We start from the raw sequence: 17,517 nt of genomic DNA, 5'->3' as shown, positions 1-17,517 counted from the left end.
ACTCTGACATAGAATCTTTAAATTACAAGTATTTATCTGTCGGCCAATTAATGTGATAGGTGGGCTGGGGACTCAGCACTCTGTATGCACTTTGTAAGCAAAGTGTGTGAAGAAGCTTTGGCCCTTCAGTGGTTGTTGGACCATGTTTCGCAGCATCCTCAGCCATTAGTCATGGAACCCAATAACATCTGGAGGATCAAAGGTTAGCCACCTCTGGCCTAAAGCAACATGTATGAATAGGGATGGGGGGGGGCAGAGTCAATTCAATTCACATTTCAAGGTGAACCTACCAAATTCACAGTTTCCAAAACAGTCTTCCTTCACGCAGCACAGAGTTGAACTGTGAAACTCCCTCCCACACCTGTATTAAGAAGAGATAACATGCATAAGTGCATTTTATATGGAGAAATTGCTTTCAAAAATGTGTGTATTTGTGAAATAGAAATGTGTTCTGCATAGAAGCAAATTTAGAGAAATTTGCACTAAAATGCTGATGAATTGTCATAAAGACTTTTAAAAAAATATCTATTGTGAAGGAGAGCCAGTGTGGTGTAGTGGTTAAGAGCGGTAGTCTCGTAATCTGGGGAACCGGGTTCGCGTCTCCGTTCCTCCACATGCAGCTGCTGGGTGACCTTGGGCCAGTCACACTTCTTTGAAGTCTCTCAGCCCCACTCACCTCACAGAGTGTTTGTTGTGGGGGAGGAAGGGAAAGGAGAATGTGAGCCGCTTTGAGACTCCTGAAGGGGAGTGAAAGGCGGGATATCAAATCCAAACTCTTCTTCTTCTCTTCTTCTCTTCTTCTTATTGTAGAAATGTGGAGAACTGAATTTCATACTGGAAAAATGAGAAACTAAGAGAAACCGAAATTGTCATATTTGCCCACAGCTTTATACGAATGCTAAGGAATATTAAGATCTGACAATGGAAGCTAGCAAGTACACTGAAACAGTGCAAAGTAAATGGATTGGGTCAACAGGAAAGAGGAAAGGGTGGAGTCTTGCTAGCTTGGGCTGGAAGCCAGGACTCTGAAGTCAGGGATGTGGTCCTGGGGGTGTGGCCCTGGCTCAAGTTACGTCCGCACACACAATATACTGGAAATCCCCCTAGCACAAAGCAAAGTGCATCTTGTGATAATGTGAAGGGAAACCGCACACAAGCCCCACACTTCCATGATTAATGTTTAACTCCCGGGAGTGCCCCAGGCAACTCAGTAAGAACAGCTCGCGTCCCTGGCATGGCAACATAAACTCCAGCCTATCACCCAGCGAGCAGCGCCAAAGTCTTCAGCCTGAGGAACAGCAGCCTCCTGGCAGTGATGGGTGCCTGCCTTCGCCCCTTGGAGGGTAAGAACTGGCTGGGGGTTTTGAGGACGGGCCCTGGGTGAAAATGCAAAGGTGCTTCTGGTGGGTCAAGGTCCCCTGCCCTGCAGAGTCAGGTGATGGAGGACCCATCAGGTCTGGGACTGGTTTCACAGGGAGCATAACTGAAGAACTCTCCCGCAGCCCTTGCTGCTCATTATGCTCAAAGGCTATGGCTGAGGTCAGGATCTGTGTCAGGGAAGAGCTCTGGAAAATGTTCTCCTTTCCAGGGTGCAGTTCTGAAGGAAAATGTTCAAAAGAACAAGTGTGCCTCTGAATGTACGCATCACTGTGTGCATCTCCCTCAGCACTGAGGAATTAATGTATGGAATTCACTGCCACAAGATGTGGTGGCAGCCACTGAACTACAGTGTTTTTTTAAAAAATTGATGTTGGTTTATATATTTTAGCAACTATGCCTTAATATTTGGTAGTATTTTGTTTAAATTGTCTGTTGTTGCTTCAGTTTTCTGTACACTGCTTAGAGATCATTTAAATATATTAAGTGGTAAAGGAATTAAATAATCAATCAATCAATCAATCAATCAATCAATCATGTGTACTCCATTATGTAAAGACATCTGAGCTGGCTGCTCCAAGCCCTTTTTGCAAATTTTCACCACTTTGAAACTAACCTAAGTTTTGCTGCCTGTGATTTCTTAATGCTGTATGGAAAAGCACATGAAACTGACCTTTGAAGAGTTTGTAAATAAGCCATTTTAAACTTACCAAATGTCTGGTCTTTTTCTATGTTAAGTCGAAGAGGGAACTTGGGAAGGAATATTTTAAAGGTCTAAGAGCTTATATTTCCACACCTTACTTTGCTGCAGGTTTTGTGTCTGCTGGGGTTCTCTCACCCTGAAATCTGAATCTTGACATCCAGTGAATTTTTTTATACATCATTTTTCCTCTCTCAATTAACATATATTAAATGTTTATGGGGGTGGTGTGTGGGTGGTTTTGGAGGTTGTTGTATGATAAAAATTCTCCAAAAGTCAATAGTGAACAAAGCGTGCCATTCATTGCTCCTCTGCCAAAATTTCTACTTTGAATGGTCTCCAAGATCACATTTATTTTCTCACTGAAACTCGCGATAAGAACTTAATCATGAATGTTCTTTGAGTCTAGTGTAGCAGAGTGTTCTTCTAATGGAGAGCAGGGGCTTTGAGCTGGGAAGCCTCTTGTTTGGACCTTACTTTAGGCATATCATGTGGGTTCTTGGTGGCCCCAGCAGGATGCTCCCCAGCAAGACCCCCACTGGGCACCAGCACTACAGCCTTTTCCCAGGCATTTTATGGCACGTGATTGGCTGTTTCTTAAAAGTAAAGGTAAAGGTACCCCTGCCCGTACGGGCCAGTCTTGACAGACTCTGGGGTTGTGCGCCCATCTCACTCAAGAGGCCGGGGGCCAGCGCTGTCCGGAGACACTTCCGGGTCACGTGGCCAGCGTGACATCGCTGCTCTGGCGAGCCAGAGCCGCACACGGAAACGCCGTTTACCTTCCCGCTTGTAAGTGGTCCCTATTTATCTACTTGCACCCGGGGGTGCTTTCGAACTGCTAGGTTGGCAGGCGCTGGGACCGAACAACGGAAGCGCACCCCGCCGCGGGGATTCGAACCGCCGACCTTTCGATCGGCAAGTCCTAGGCGCTGAGGCTTTTACCCACAGCGCCACCCGCGTCCCCGGCTGTTTCTTATTCACCACCAATTTATGGTTCGTTTTGGTTAACTAATTATAGTGTTAACTTTGCTAATTTTTACGGGGCACAGTGATTTAAGGAAAAGATGAATAAATTGGTGCTTGGGGGCTTTAAAAACCTCTTGGTAGTGTGCTATATGGGAGATTTTATGCATGAGTTGGATACAGAATGAGCTGTTGTTTAAGATTGTTGGTAAAGGGATATTTTGTACATGAAGAGGATACTGATATCTACTTTGGGCTTTTATATGTGCTTGATGGCAATTTCTGAGGTTGCAAGAGACACCAAAGCTGACAGCAGCCTCTAAGAAGCTTTAACCTCTGGCCAAAGTCGCTAAGCCTCCACCTCAGCCAAATTCACTCACAACCCAGCCCAACTACCGGGTGTAATCTGCCTCTGACTCCCAAAGCTCCTCGGCTTCTGGCTGCTTGGACAGTTCAGTTGATTTTAGAAACCTGCTTGCATAAGCTGTTCTGGTAAGCCCTCCTTAGATAGGGAGCCACTGGCTCCCTTCTGATCTTCACCAGCAAAACCTTAACCCACTAAGGATGAATTTGCTTAATACTCAGGTCTCATCTATCCATTTTCACCCCAGTTTTCTGTGGTCTCCCAACAGCTAACTCCCAACTGACATTTCCAACTGGCAGCCAAACAGAGTCCATTGTTTCACAGACCAATAAAGATGAATTTTCTTAACCCAGTCTCCTATAAATATTAAAAAAGCAATAATCTCCTCTCCCCACCTGTGAAACAGGCCTGCAACCCAGTAATTGCACAAGGTCTCAAACTTTTACATTTTCACCCAAACAAAGTAACGCCCCAGAAATCTTTTCCAAATCACAAAGCATAGACAGAGTGACATACACACAGCATTTCCTCAGAGAGCTCAAGGTGGCTCACACTCGCCCTCTCCATTTCCCCCTCCGAACGCTCCTATGAGGTGGGTTGGCCTGAGAGATAGTGCCTGAGCCACATTCATCCAGCTTGCTTCATGATTAAGCGGGAATTTGAACCCTGCTCAACTTTTAGTTTTCTTTTAAAGAAATATTTTTACCAGATCCACTCTGGCTCTCCAAGATGATGACAAGCGAATTTACCGCACATGTCAATAAAACATACCGGTAACTGTTAATTTACTTGCCGATCGAAAGGTCGGCGGTTCGAATCCCCGCGGCGGGGTGCGCTCCCGTCGCTCGGTCCCAGCGCCTGCCAACCTAGCAGTTCGAAAGCACCCTCGGGTGCAAGTAGATAAATAGGGACCGCTTACTTGCGGGAAGGTAAACAGCGTTCCGTGTGCTGCGCTGGCTCGCCAGATGCAGCTTGTCACGCTGGCCACATGACCCAGAAGTGTCTGCGGACAGCGCTGGCTCCCAGCCTATAGAGTGAGATGAGCGCACAACCCTAGAGTCTGTCAAGACTGGCCCGTACGGGCAGGGGTACCTTTACCTTTTTTTAACTGTTAATTTATTCACAGACCACTGGCCACATATAGCAATCTCCTGAATGTCAAAGACCTAAGATCATTTAAAGAGAAAGAGTCAGAAAACAATTATAGATTGTCTAAGGAAAAGGCAATATGCAGAAATATTTTTCTTCAAGGTTCAGGATTTCTCCCTCTGTCATTTCAGTGCACCCAGTGACCCTTCCCCTCTCAGAACAATAAAGGATTGTGGCGATGATGTTCTGATAACAGTAACCGCCAACTGCTCAAATGACATCCGGGATCAGGGAATGAAAGAGAAGCTGTTTTCTTCGTAAACTATAGCCCATTTTCACATACAGTTTAGCTCAAAAGCCAACCACCCTCATGAAGGTGGTTAGGCAGAGCAATGGTGGCAGGACCAATGAAACTTCTCTCTAAATTGGCTGAATGGATTTATGTGTGAGGAGGCAAGCACAGGCTCATCAGATGAGGCCAGGTGATCATGAAATGGACTTTATGCCTACATGATTTTAGGGGTATACAAAGTTCAGGGCCTTTTTTCAGCCGGAACATGCCAGAAGTCAGTTTCGGCACCTCTCAGGTGGGCGCCATTACCATTATAATGGAACAAGGGAGGTGTTCACAGTGAGTTCCAGCACCTCTTTTTCTTTCTTTTTTTTTAAAAAAAAGCACTGACAAAGTTGATATCTAAGCTTGGAGCTTATTTATCTATATAAAATATTTCTGTACCATGATAGGCAGCAGGAGTTCAGCTGGGAGCCAGTTGTGGGGGTGCCTGGTTGTGCCCCTCTCAGGATTTTGCACCCAGGGCCACCGCCCCCCAGCTACGCCACTGCACACAGTTTACCAATGCCTGTGAATTAAATGCATTAACATTAACCTGAGACATTTGGAGTCCAGTTGTCCTATAGCAGTTGTCCTTGATATATTTTGGCATAGCTGAATCCAGTTTAATAAACTGGAGTATTTATGTTCTATATACAGTGGCATAGCGTGGGTTGTCAGCACCCGGGGCAAGGCAAGTAATTTGCGCCCCCTAACCCGTGGATTTGCGCCCCCTAACCCGTGGATTTGCGCCCCCTAACCTGTGGATTTGCCCTAACCCCAGATGTTGCACCCAGTGCGGCCGGCCCCCCCTGCACCCCCCACGCTACGCCACTGTCTATATATACCTGATGTAAAACTTCAGCGTCTATAAGGAAGTTATTTTTGCAAATGATATTTCTAGTTGCTTAAACAAAAAACCACAAACCTGCCTATGGTTCAGTCATTAGAAGAACTGTTGCCTCTTGTAGACTGAGGGGTTTCAGTTTCGTACGCAGGAGATGTTACTACAGTATGATAAATGGAAAGCAAACCCAACCAGGATCTGTTTGTGGCCTCAGCACATCTTCTCCTGCCGGTAGTGACACCTAGTGGTGGTCTCATATTTTGCGGGATCTTGTGCCCATTTAATCATAGCAGATTTCACCATTTCATCCTGAGTATTCCATTTCAACAGCAAGTTATACATTCTTGACAAAGTCTTAGTTTTGGGATCTAACAGTTCTGTTTCCAATTTTGATTTTTCCACCTGGAATCCAATTTTCTTATCCGAATTGTATGCCTCCATTATTTGATAATAATGAAGCCAATCTCAGCAAAGAAAGTGAAGTACCTGGGGGTAAACTTAACATCTAAGAATGTGAATTTATTTAAAGACAATTATGACAAATGCTGGACAGAAGTAAAGAAAGATTTAGAAATATGGTCAAGATTGAGACTTTCCTTGTTAGGCCGAATTGCTGTCATCAAGATGAATGTATTGCCTAGAATGTTGTTTTTATTCCAGACGCTACAGATTGTGGACAAGATGGACTGTTTCAAGAAGTGGCAGAAAGACATATCTAAATTTGTCTGGCAGGGCAAAAAGCCCAGAATAAAATTTAAGATTTTAACTGATGCAAAAGATAGAGGGGGGTTTGCCCTGCCGGACTTAAGACTTTACTATGAATCGGCAGCTTTCTGCTGGTTGAAAGACTGGCTGCTTCTTGAGAACACAGACATTTTGGATTTGGAAGGGTTTGATAATAGATTTGGTTGGCATGCATATATATGGTATGACAAGGTAAAATTGCATAAAGGTTTCAAAAACCATATTGTTAGGAAAGCATTATACAATGTTTGGACGCGGTATAAAGATTTACTGGAAAGCAAAACTCCCAGGTGGTTGTCACCAATGGAAGCCAAGGAGGTGAAAAAACTCAATATGGGGTCTAAATGGCCAAAATATTGTGAAATTTTAGAACAAGATGGTGAAAAAGTTAAACTACAGAGCTATGAGAAATTGAAGTCCAAAGTACGAGATTGGCTTCATTACCTTCAGATAAACGAGGTATTTAAACAAGACAGGAAAATAGGCTTCCAGATGGAGAGGTCAAAACTAGAAACAGAATTGTTAGAACCCAATACTAAGAATTTGTCAAGAATGTATAACTTGCTGTTGAAGTGGAATACTCAGGATGAAACGGTGAAATCAGCTATGATTAAATGGGCACAAGATATTGGTCATGACATTATGTTTGCTAACTGGGAACAGTTATGGACCACCGGTGTTAAATTTACGGCATGTAATGCCTTAAGAGAAAATATTATGAAAATGATTTACAGGTGGTACATGACCCCAGTCAAGCTAGCAAAAATTTATCACCTGCCCAATATTAAATGTTGGAAATGCAATGAGACTGAAGGTACCTTCTACCACCTTTGGTGGACCTGCCCGAAGATAAAAGCCTTTTGGGAAATGATCTATAATGAAGTTAAGAAAGTTCTTAAAAGGACTTTTCCAAAGAAACCAGAGGCTTTTCTCTTGGGTATGGTGGGCCAATTGGTGTCAAGGAAGGATAGGACGTTCTTTATGTATGCTACTACAGCAGCAAGGATCCTTTTAGCAAAGTATTGGAAGACACAAGAACTACCCACGCTGGAAGAATGGCAGACGAAGGTGATTGACTATATGGGACTGGCGGAGATGACTGGCAGAATCCGTGACCAGGGGAAAGAGACAGTGGAAGAAGACTGGAAGAAATTCAAGATATATCTTAAAAATTGTTGTAAAATTGAGGAATGTTAAGATGTCAGGGGAATGGGACAAAGAATTGCAGCTGTAATCAATAAGTTAAGGAAGAAATTAAAAGAATTGATTTGAACAATTAGTTAATTGGAGGAGTTGCTGAAGAAATTTAAAACAAGGATGCAGAAAAGGGGAGGTATGGGGAAGTCCAGGAAATAAGGTGTATGAAAATATGAGTATGAAATTATACATGTTTATATGTTTGTATGTTTGTGTATTGTGTATTGTTTGTTTTTATTCTGTGTGTGGAAAATCAATAAAAAATTATTAAAAATAATAATAATGAAGCCAATCTCGCACTTTGTTTTTTAGTTTTTCATAACTCTGCAATTTCAATTTGTCTCCCACTTGTTCCAAAATTTCCCAATATTTCGGCCATTTGGCCTCCATATTAAGTTTTTTCTGAGCCTTCACTTCCATCGGTGACAACCACCTTGGGGTTTTATTTTCAAGCAAATCCTTATATCTTCTCCAAACATTAAACAATGCTTTCCTGACAATATGATTTTTAAATGCTTTATGTGCTTTGACCTTATCATACCACAGATATGTTGGACATAACATTATGTTTGCTGACTGGGAACAGTTGTGGACCACAGGTATGAAGTTTACGGCATGTAATGCCTTAAGAGAGAATATTATGAAAATGATATACAGGTGGTACATGACACCAGTCAAGCTTGCAAAAATCTACCATTTGCCCGATAATAAGTGTTGGAAATGTAAAGAAACTGAAGGTACATTCTTTCACCTTTGGTGGACGTGCCCAAGGATTAAGGCTTTCTGGGAGATGATATATAATGAAATGAAAAAGGTATATACCTTTCTGAAGAAACCAGAGGCCTTTCTCCTGGGCATGGTTGGCCAACTGGTGCCAAAGAAGGATAGAACTTTCTTTATGTATGCTACGACAGCAGCAAGAATACTTATCGCAAAGTATTGGAAGACACAAGATCTACCCACCCTGGAAGAATGGCAGATGAAGGTGATGGACTACATGGAACTGGCAGAAATGACTGGCAGAATCCAAGACAAGGGAGAAGAGTCGGTGGAAGAAGATTGGAAGAAATTTAAAGACTATCTACAGAAATATTGTAAAATTAATGAGAGTTAAAATGATGTTGGATGAAAGTTATGTGGTTTTTAGCTATAACGCTATAAGGAGTATGAAAAAAAAAAGGACTATTAACAGACAAAAATTTAATGTTATATTACTTTAAGATTAAAGATTAGGATAAACAAAGAGGGGAAGCATTTGCTGAACTAACAAACTGAACTGGAATACAAAAAGGGAGGTGTGAGGAGGTCCGGGAAATAAGCAAACGAAAGAAAGTGATGGAAAGATGGAATTGTTTGTTTTTTATCTATTTTTACTTTGTATTTTTCTTTTTTCTTTTTTCATTTTGTAAAACTCTAATAAATATCTTTTTAAAAAAAACATATTTTGCGGGATCTTGAGCAACATGCTAAGCCTGCTTCTTTGCGGTAGAGAAAGTCAGAGCAGAACATGGATGTCATTATTAAAAGCACAGTGTCTACGTAGCATTGGGCACAGAATTCCGCTTCCTGAGAATCCTGCCATGATGACTGTGGAGATGAGCGGCGCTTCTCAGAATTCCTGTTAATGACGCCATGAGACCTTTTGCATGGAAAGTGCATGCTGAACTTTAGCATGCACCCTTATAATTTTATTAATCATGGTGTCTCTTATTGTTAAGTTGTGGGTGAACATATCAGACGACACAGCGATTCTTCAAACAGCTCTTGTTTATTCACAGGCCAGAACTGAACTGAAGGGTTCAGCCGGCCTGTTTATATAGAGCTCCAGTACAACGCAACTGTAACAACTTTCTGTAACTATCCAATCACTGAACGTCACTTTCAATCCCTTATTTGCATATGTGGACCTGAATTATCTACAGTATCCCCCTGCTAGCCCAGGGTGAAAACTTCAGTACATAACACTTATGTCTCCCACAGGTCCAGATGTCGCAAGCCAGCCTCCCAGTGGTCCCCTCTTTTTCCATCCTTACCTCAAAGGCTCCCAGGTCATTATGGACGAGTCCCACTGCATAGCGAGCAGAGCAGCCACGTTCTGCAATGGTATTGTCTTCTCCAGCCGACCTATTGAACTTTATGAGAAGGTGACTTTGAAAATCTTAAAGGAAGAGAGCAGGTGGTGTGGAGGCCTAAGGGTGGGCTTCACTTGGGAGGATCCGTCCCTCGTTGAGCCCAGTGTGCTGCCTCCGTATTCTTGCCCAGACCTGGTAAAGCAAGGGAAGTGTCGTGCTGCTGTCTTACCGGAAGAATATGAAGCAGAAGGCACCATTGTCAGCTTCTGGGTGGACAACCAAGGTTCTGTTTTCTGCAGCACCAATGAGAAGTCAGAAGGTTTCCTGGTGGTAGATGGCGTCTTGGTCACAAGGCCTCTCTGGGCTGTTGTGGACATCTATGGAAGGACCAAGGCAGTCCAGCTTTTGGGTAAGCAACTGAAGCATCTAAACTCAGGGGTGGGGGAATCTTGTTCAGCATGAGGGCCACATTCCCTCATAGGCAGCCTTCTGGGGGCCACAGGCTGGTAATGAGTTGGACCAGAAGCAAAGAGTGGGTGGGGTAATAGTTGTGACTGTTTCCATGCAGCAGCCTACATCTCAGCCATACAAAAGGTCAAGATTTCTCTACCCACCCTTCTCTCCACCCATTATCGCTATTCAAATATGCTTTCCAGCTGGGGAAAGCCCTTGAGCACGGTGTGTGGTGTGGCCTGGCAAGAAGGCATGGGTTGTTGATGGGTAAAGGCTGCACATGAGATGCAGCATCCTAAAGTCTCTCTCGTTCCCTTTCAGGTCCTTCCAGCCTACCGACAAATGCTGATGGGCTCAGCCTTCTTCAACAGAGTGGTGAGTATCTGGAAAAGCTGTGAGTTGCCCTCAATTTCCTCTCATTATTTTCTTTTAGCCCAGGGAACCATCCCAGAAACAAGCTTTCCCAGGGCACTTCACTGCCCAGTGCAAAATTCACTTTTATTGCTTTGTTTTTTGTTTTGGAAAAAAAAATAGCTTCCATGGAGCTGTAATTTTGTATTTTATACTTTGCATTTTGTCTTATTGGTCCATTGACCATAATAAACATCTAACTGACTAGATACTACAAAAAGACACCATACATTTTTGTTTTTCTCTCACAAGGGCACAGACCCGGCAGAGGCCACCTTTAGAACTCCATATCACAGTGGTTTTCAACCTTTTTGAGTCCACGGCTCCCTTAACCAACCACATTCTTTCTGCGGCTCCGCTGTGGAAGCCACTTAAGACTGGGGTTCCATTACAGGGTGTGCATAAGTGGGGATTTGCCCATTCCCCCCTGCCCCTTGTCAGCGCCCTTTTTGTCGTCCTTGTAAGTGGGAGCGCACTGCTCTCTAGGGCCGAGCTGACGCACTCCATGTGGCAGCCACAGCCTACCTTCCCCCAAATCAGCGCGCACATGGTGGTGGGGGGGAGGAGTGGAGAGGGAAAAGGAGATTAAGATCCAAAGTAGAAATATTTTGTTATTGCAGGGAAGGAATAACACACATGCAGACATGGTCCTTCCCTGACACATTCTCCCTGTCCCCATAAAGCTGGGTGACTGTTAAAGAGCCAGGGAGTTGGCTGGAGGGGAGAGGTGGAGAAGAAGAAGGGGGCGGGATGTTGGCGGTAGCAGGACAGGGAAACACAGAAGACACTCCTCACTTTCAGGGTTATTTTGAATCCCTCCTTACAGAGCACACAAACCATAAAGCTACTTTGCTATTTTCTTGCATTTCTCAAGCCCTCTGTATAAAACTAAGGAACTGTTAGTTATTAAGCTGGGAAGGGTTTTTGTTTTTGGGGGGGAGAGATATTAAGAAGATATACAGTCATGAAAAAGTGTTTCCCCACTTTCTTACTGCTGTTTTATTTTGGGAAGATAATGGACTGCAAGTTAAAGCTGTCTGCTCCTCTGAATGTTCCTCAGAGAAAGGCAGAGAGATATGGACTGCAAGCTAATGAAAGGGTGGTCCCTCAGGGCTCCCCTCAATATTCCTCAAGTCACCCCAGGGTGCCACAGCACACTGGTTAAAAACCAGTGCTCAATCATATAAAGACATTGGGATGAGCCAACTACGGGTGGAGGATAAATTCTGTTCAGTTCACATTTTATTGTAAATCTACCCAATTCACACTTTCTGAAACAACAGGGGAGTCAGTGCACAGCTACCCTTCAAAATTTGTGCAGGTCTCCAGCCTCCAAAAAAGTGTTTTAAATGCACAAGCCACTCACCAACCCCCACCAGCTCCCCCTGGACTCATTCACTCTAGTCCAGTAGCTGAATCAGGAACAAATTAATTCTTATTAATAAATGCAGCTGAAAACAAGATAGCAGTGTGGACAGTGAGTGCAAGCAAGGCAAAGTACTGTCAAAACTTTGTCTCTCTAGCAGCATTCCCTCCATCCTCAGAGAACACAAATAGCATGTGATAAGTCCACAGGCTACTGCTGCTTCCCCACCTGGCTAGGCTAGGCTCCTTGTGCACAAAAAGAGGCTCCCACGGACATGTGCAGAGTGCCATTCCCTCCCCCATTGGGTAAAGGGTAGTCAGTGGCGGGAGAGCCAGGCAGACAGAGCAGAGGCTCAGGCAGAGCTTGTTCTTCTGCTCATTTCTGGCTGCTGTCATTCTGATCACCCCCTACTGGTGCTCAGAGAGAAAAGTTGGTGAGTTCTCAGGACTCATTATTTTTTAAAAAAATTGCAAACTGATGTGGAAACATGACAAACTGAAGCTAAGCTTGCGAAACCAAAACTGACAGACTTGTCCATATTAAAGCCTGCTCACCCCCCCCCTTTTGGTTAAATAGCCTAAGTAGGAAGAAGAGTGTGCTAAAGAAGTATTTCTATGTTTCTTATTCCGTGTCTTTTGTATGAAATACAGAGTCCACCTGTGGGGATTTCCATGCCTTTCCTGAGGAATGTGCTGTATGCTTTGGGCAAAAAGCCAACACGATGATGCTTCCTTGCTCTCATGCCAACTTCTGCTCCCACTGTTCGCTGAAAATTTTCCATACCACCGGTCGCTGCCCATTGTGCCGGCAGGAAGTGAAGAAAATTATTCCCATCTCTGTTTTGGCAGAAGGAGAGAGCCCAGAAGTCTGGCCGGAATAAGCAAAGAATAGCCAGCCCCTGTGGTGACAAAAGTACGTACTATCAAAGCTCCTGAAATATTTCAAATCTTGATGGGAACCCGCCGAGGTGGAGAAGACAAAGGCTGACTTTAAAAGAGAGATGCACAACGAAGAGATCACTGTGGCAGAAAAGATGTGCTGCTGAGATCTTTCTCACTCTCTCCATGGCCTGAGAGGGAGGTGTGTAAAAAGGACTCTCCGTAACAAGACACTTTGCCTTTAAAAAGCAGAGAACCATGGTGCTAGATTTAGAACAGTGACATCTAAATTCAACAGTAGGACTGAAACATGTTAAGGAGAAAGTGAGGGATCAAGCAGATGTTTAAAATATCCACCACGGGGGGAGTGAAGACTGCGCTGGGAGCAAAGTGAAGAATACCCTTTAATAACCTCACATTTCAGCAGTAATTTTCTCTCCCAAGCAGTCTCAGTGTTACAGTTTAACCAAAGCCATTGTAAACTGCTTTTCAGGCACAGCTTAATCTTATCTCACAGCCATGCAAAAAGTGTTTGTCTTTTAGGCTGTTAGATAGGAACAAGCCGATGGCAGGTAAACCAAGGCAGGTGCAAAGTTTATGTCCATGGAGACTCTCCAAACAGGGCAAAATGGATGGAGTGTTGAAGGAGCAGGAGAAACACAACTCTATCATGAACTGAACAAATGATAGGAGTCCAAAGTGTTGGGAAGCTGGTTAGGAGATTCCAAAAGGGGAAGGGGCAGGGTCACATGGGCAGTAGGAGGAGCATAAAGCAGCCTTCTGCCCTCCAGGTGTTTTGTAGTGCAATGCCCATCAAGCCAAGGGGTGGCTGGGGCTGGTGAGGGCTGTAGAGTTGTCTAGAGGGCACCAGGTTGGAGAAGCCTTGCAGAATCCATTCTATCAGCAGAGGAACAGGAAGCCCTGAATTCCCCAGGAGGCCAGCTGTCTTTCCTGCTGTTTCGTGGAATGGGAAATTCCCTTTCCAGGAAGAGGCCCAAGACCTCATCATTCGAGTAGGAAACACAGGGGTGATTCTGTTGTGCTTTATTCATTTGCCCCAGGAGAGACCATGAAAATAGCAAGGTTAATTCACCTTGTTGAGAGGAAAGGGGGTGGGAGCAGGGATGAGAGAACCACATGGACAATGACTGTGGCTACAGGTTTCCAGGTTTTTTCTGGCCCTGCTCTTGTGCCTTTAACAAGTCTGAAATGCAGAAAACCAGCAGGTTAAGCTTTTTCTTATTTGATAAAAGAAATGATGGGCCAAACGTCATTTGCTAAATTTCTGTCAGCCTACTTTTATAGACAGGGACACAGGAGGCGCTGTGGTCTAAACCACAGAGCCTAGGGCTTGCCGATCAGGTCGGCGGTTTGAATCCCCGCGACGGGGTGAGCTCCTGTTGCTCAGTCCCAGATCCTGCCAACCTAGCAGTTTGAAAGCATGTCAAAGTGCAAGTAGATAAATAGGTACCACTCCGGCGGGAAGGTAAACGGCGTTTCCGTGCGCTGTTCTGGTTCACCAGAAGCGGCTTAGTCATGCTGGCCACATGACCTGGAAGCTGTACGCCGGCTCCCTCAGCCAATAAAGCGAGATGAGCGCCGCAACCCCAGAGTCGGTCACGACTGGACCTAATAGTCAGGGGTCCCTTTACCTTTACTACTTTTATAGACAGGTATAGAACAAAGTCACCTCGCCACCTTTTGTTTCTTGTTGTTTTAAGCTTACGTTCAGTGACAAGCCTAGGTAGGTGCCATCTTTTTAAGCTATTAGTTTTGTCATCCAACTCTGTCCTTGAGACAAGACATTAGGCCAACCAAAAGGTCACTAAAACCTGAAAACCCAGAAGCTTGCACAGGAACTCTTCATGGGGCCAAATGGGAGTGGTGGAGGGGAGAGTCCCGAGAGGCTGAAGAGAGAAAACTTTGTTGGCCAACGGTGAGGCTGTGAAGCCTGCAAAGCAGGGAAAGGTAAGACGTTCCAGTAAGACAGTTTGAGTGACCAGGCAGGTATCAGACAATAACGAACAATGCTTGATTACCTATCTGAAACTAGAAGAACTGCTCCATATCCAGGGCTGTCTGCATCTGTTAGCTGCTATTATTCCGCAGGTACTACTGGTTTTCATCATTCCACTTTATGTATTTGTTTTTATATATTTTTCTATGCCTTTGTAAACTGTTTTCCTTTATATAATAAAAACATTTTCTATAAAATTATGTGCATTTCTTTTGTTGTAGGTTGGTTCAACTGTGTGGGGAATAGTCTCTCATTTATAGGCACAGGGGTTTTGTGCCAATGCAATTCAAAAATACATTCTGTACTGTACTGATTTAAAGAGACTAACAGAAAGAAGAGTCTCATGCAACACAAGCAAAAGGTCTCTGTCATCCAGCATTCTTTTCCACTTATGCCCAGATGTTTTGGGGAAGCCCCTAAGCTGGGCATAAAGACACGTTTGTAGTAATTAACTTACGCCTTGTGGAAAGAATGTAGTAACTGGCTTAACATCCTGCTCATCAATTTTAAGTGAACCAGAGAAGTGTGTGTATGTGGGGGGGGGGTGTTAATCCACACCCCCTTTCTCTCAGATGGGCGGCATGTTGTTGTTGTTGTTACTACCACCACCACCCATCTTGTGTGTCCCCCCCCAACAGATCCATTAGTTTTCCCTAATAGGAAAATCTCCAACCAAGTCCTCATTTGAACTGCCCTTTTCAGCATCACCTACCCAAACCTTTTTGAGAAGGCAGAGAAAAGCTCCATGCAATGTATTCAAAATGCTGCCACCCACAGTTTATTGTTCTGTTCCTGTTAGGCTTCCAGCCCCTTCCTCTGGTTATTTCCACCACTGAATTTACAACACAATGCTGCAGAGGGCCAGTTCCACTTCACCTGTGATCTGTCTCAAGCACTCTAGGCATGCCAGGTGACACTGGCATCTACTGTATTTTTCGCTCTATAAGACGCACCGGACCACAAGACGCACCTAGTTTTTGGAGGAGGAAAACAAGAAAAAAAATATTCTGAATCTCAGAAGCCAGAACAACAAGAGGGATTGCTGTGCAGCGAAAGCAGCGGTCCCTCTTGCTGTTCTGGCTTCTGGGATAGCTGCACAGCCTGCATTCACTCCATAGGACGCACACACATTTCCCCTTACTTTTTAGGAGGGAAAAAGTGAGTCTTATAGAGCAAAAAATACGGTATATTAAATAAGGGACTGTTTGGGGCATTGCACTTACACCATGTATCACCTCCTGTTGGGTTGTCCATTAAACCCATCCTGATTATAGTCTTGGGAGGGGGTTGGGAAGAGAAGTGGGAGGCTTTTCAGCAAAGCAAGTGGGTGAAAGGGTGTGGAACCATAAACTGGCATAATGCTTGGCAGGGAGCTGTAGTCACAAAACAGGAAGTGGACATTTCATAACACTTACATAAACCTGAACACACAATAAACCTGAGAAAAGCAAGCCAGACTGTGAGGAATAAAATTAAATTGGAATAAACAAGGCCTCATTAGCCCATTCACAAGGCATTTTGGTTGGGTTGAGGATCTTCTGGCCAAATCCAGAAAGCTCAACTTTGAGGATCAGCTAGGGGCTTTGAGGGCACAGACTCATTTGGTGCTGAGGTTTTTTGTGAGCCAACCCCACTGAAATTAACTGGAGATATGCTAATAAGCTCTTGCATATCTTCTATTCATTTTGGTGGGATTGGCTCACAATAAACCAGACTGGAGATTGGGCCCCATTTATTTCACTTCTGTCCCTCCCTCCCTTCATAAAATGGATCATCCCAGCACAGGTTACAGCACACTAAAATACAGTCAGAACAGTAAAGAAGGTAATTAGTGGGAAAGGGACATATTTGGTTTCACCATCTTGGGTACCCAAGGGCAAGGAGGAATCTGGAAAAACCCAACAGCATAACATTCTTCACAGTTACAGATAGGTAGCCGTGTTGGTCTGCCATAGTCAAAAAAAAAAAAAAAATTCCTTCCAGTAGCACCTTAAAGACCAACTAAGTTAGTTCTTGGTATGAGCTTTCGTGTGCATGCACACTTCTTCAGATACACTGAAACAGAAGTTGCCAGATCCTTCTATATAGTGAGAAGGTGGGGAGGGATATTACTCAGAAGGGTGGTGGGAATGGGTGATTGGCAGATAGCTGTGATGAGCCTGTTGACGACTCTTAACGACTGCAATAGGTCTTACAGGAAAAAGCAAGGGGTGAGAAGGTGAAAAATGGCTTTGTCATGTATAATGAGATAAGAATCCAATGTCTTTGTTCAGACCAGGTCTCTCCATGGTTTTAAGTTTGGTAATGAGTTGCAATTCAGCAGCTTCTCTTTCCAGTCTATTTCTGAAATTCCTTTGTAGTAAAACAGCTACTTTGAGATCTTGTATAGAATGTCCTGGGAGATTGAAGTGTCTCCTACTGGTTTCTCTGTCTTGTGATTCTTGATGTCAGATTTATGTCCGTTTATTCTTTGGCGTAAGGTTTGGCCTGTTTGTCAAATTCTTCACAGGAGCAACTTTACTTAAGAGCATAAAATGCAAAGGGTTGATGGTCCCATACTCTTCAAAGAATATGTGCACCTTTATTTAAAAGAAATCTCCCCTCAACTTATGTTGCCACTTAAATTTCCCTGGCTAATAAATTCAGTGATTGTGGGAAACACAGTAATGCGTTTTGGAAGTCAGTGGAATTTGCCATGCATGCTTCCA

General features: G+C 44.0%; 1 protein-coding gene across 1 annotated transcript; it reads left to right on the top strand.

Annotated features, from left to right (window-relative positions):
* The first annotated feature begins 1,142 nt into the window (after positions 1–1,142).
* Positions 1,143–15,006, top strand: NEURL3 (neuralized E3 ubiquitin protein ligase 3). The gene is made up of 5 exons (XM_077931258.1): positions 1,143–1,343; positions 9,593–10,093; positions 10,459–10,512; positions 12,565–13,505; positions 13,550–15,006. The coding sequence occupies exons 1-4, from the start codon at positions 1,316–1,318 to the stop codon at positions 12,792–12,794; spliced, it is 813 nt and encodes a 270-aa protein (XP_077787384.1). The 5' UTR covers positions 1,143–1,315; the 3' UTR covers positions 12,795–13,505; positions 13,550–15,006.
* Positions 15,007–17,517: the final 2,511 nt, after the last annotated feature.

The sequence above is a fragment of the Podarcis muralis genome, chromosome 7, assembly GCF_964188315.1.
Source record: "Podarcis muralis chromosome 7, rPodMur119.hap1.1, whole genome shotgun sequence".
NCBI classification, from domain to species: Eukaryota; Metazoa; Chordata; class Lepidosauria; order Squamata; family Lacertidae; genus Podarcis; species Podarcis muralis.
The sequence above is the reverse complement of the archived record's forward strand: the minus strand, read 5'-3'. Positions and strand labels throughout refer to the sequence as shown.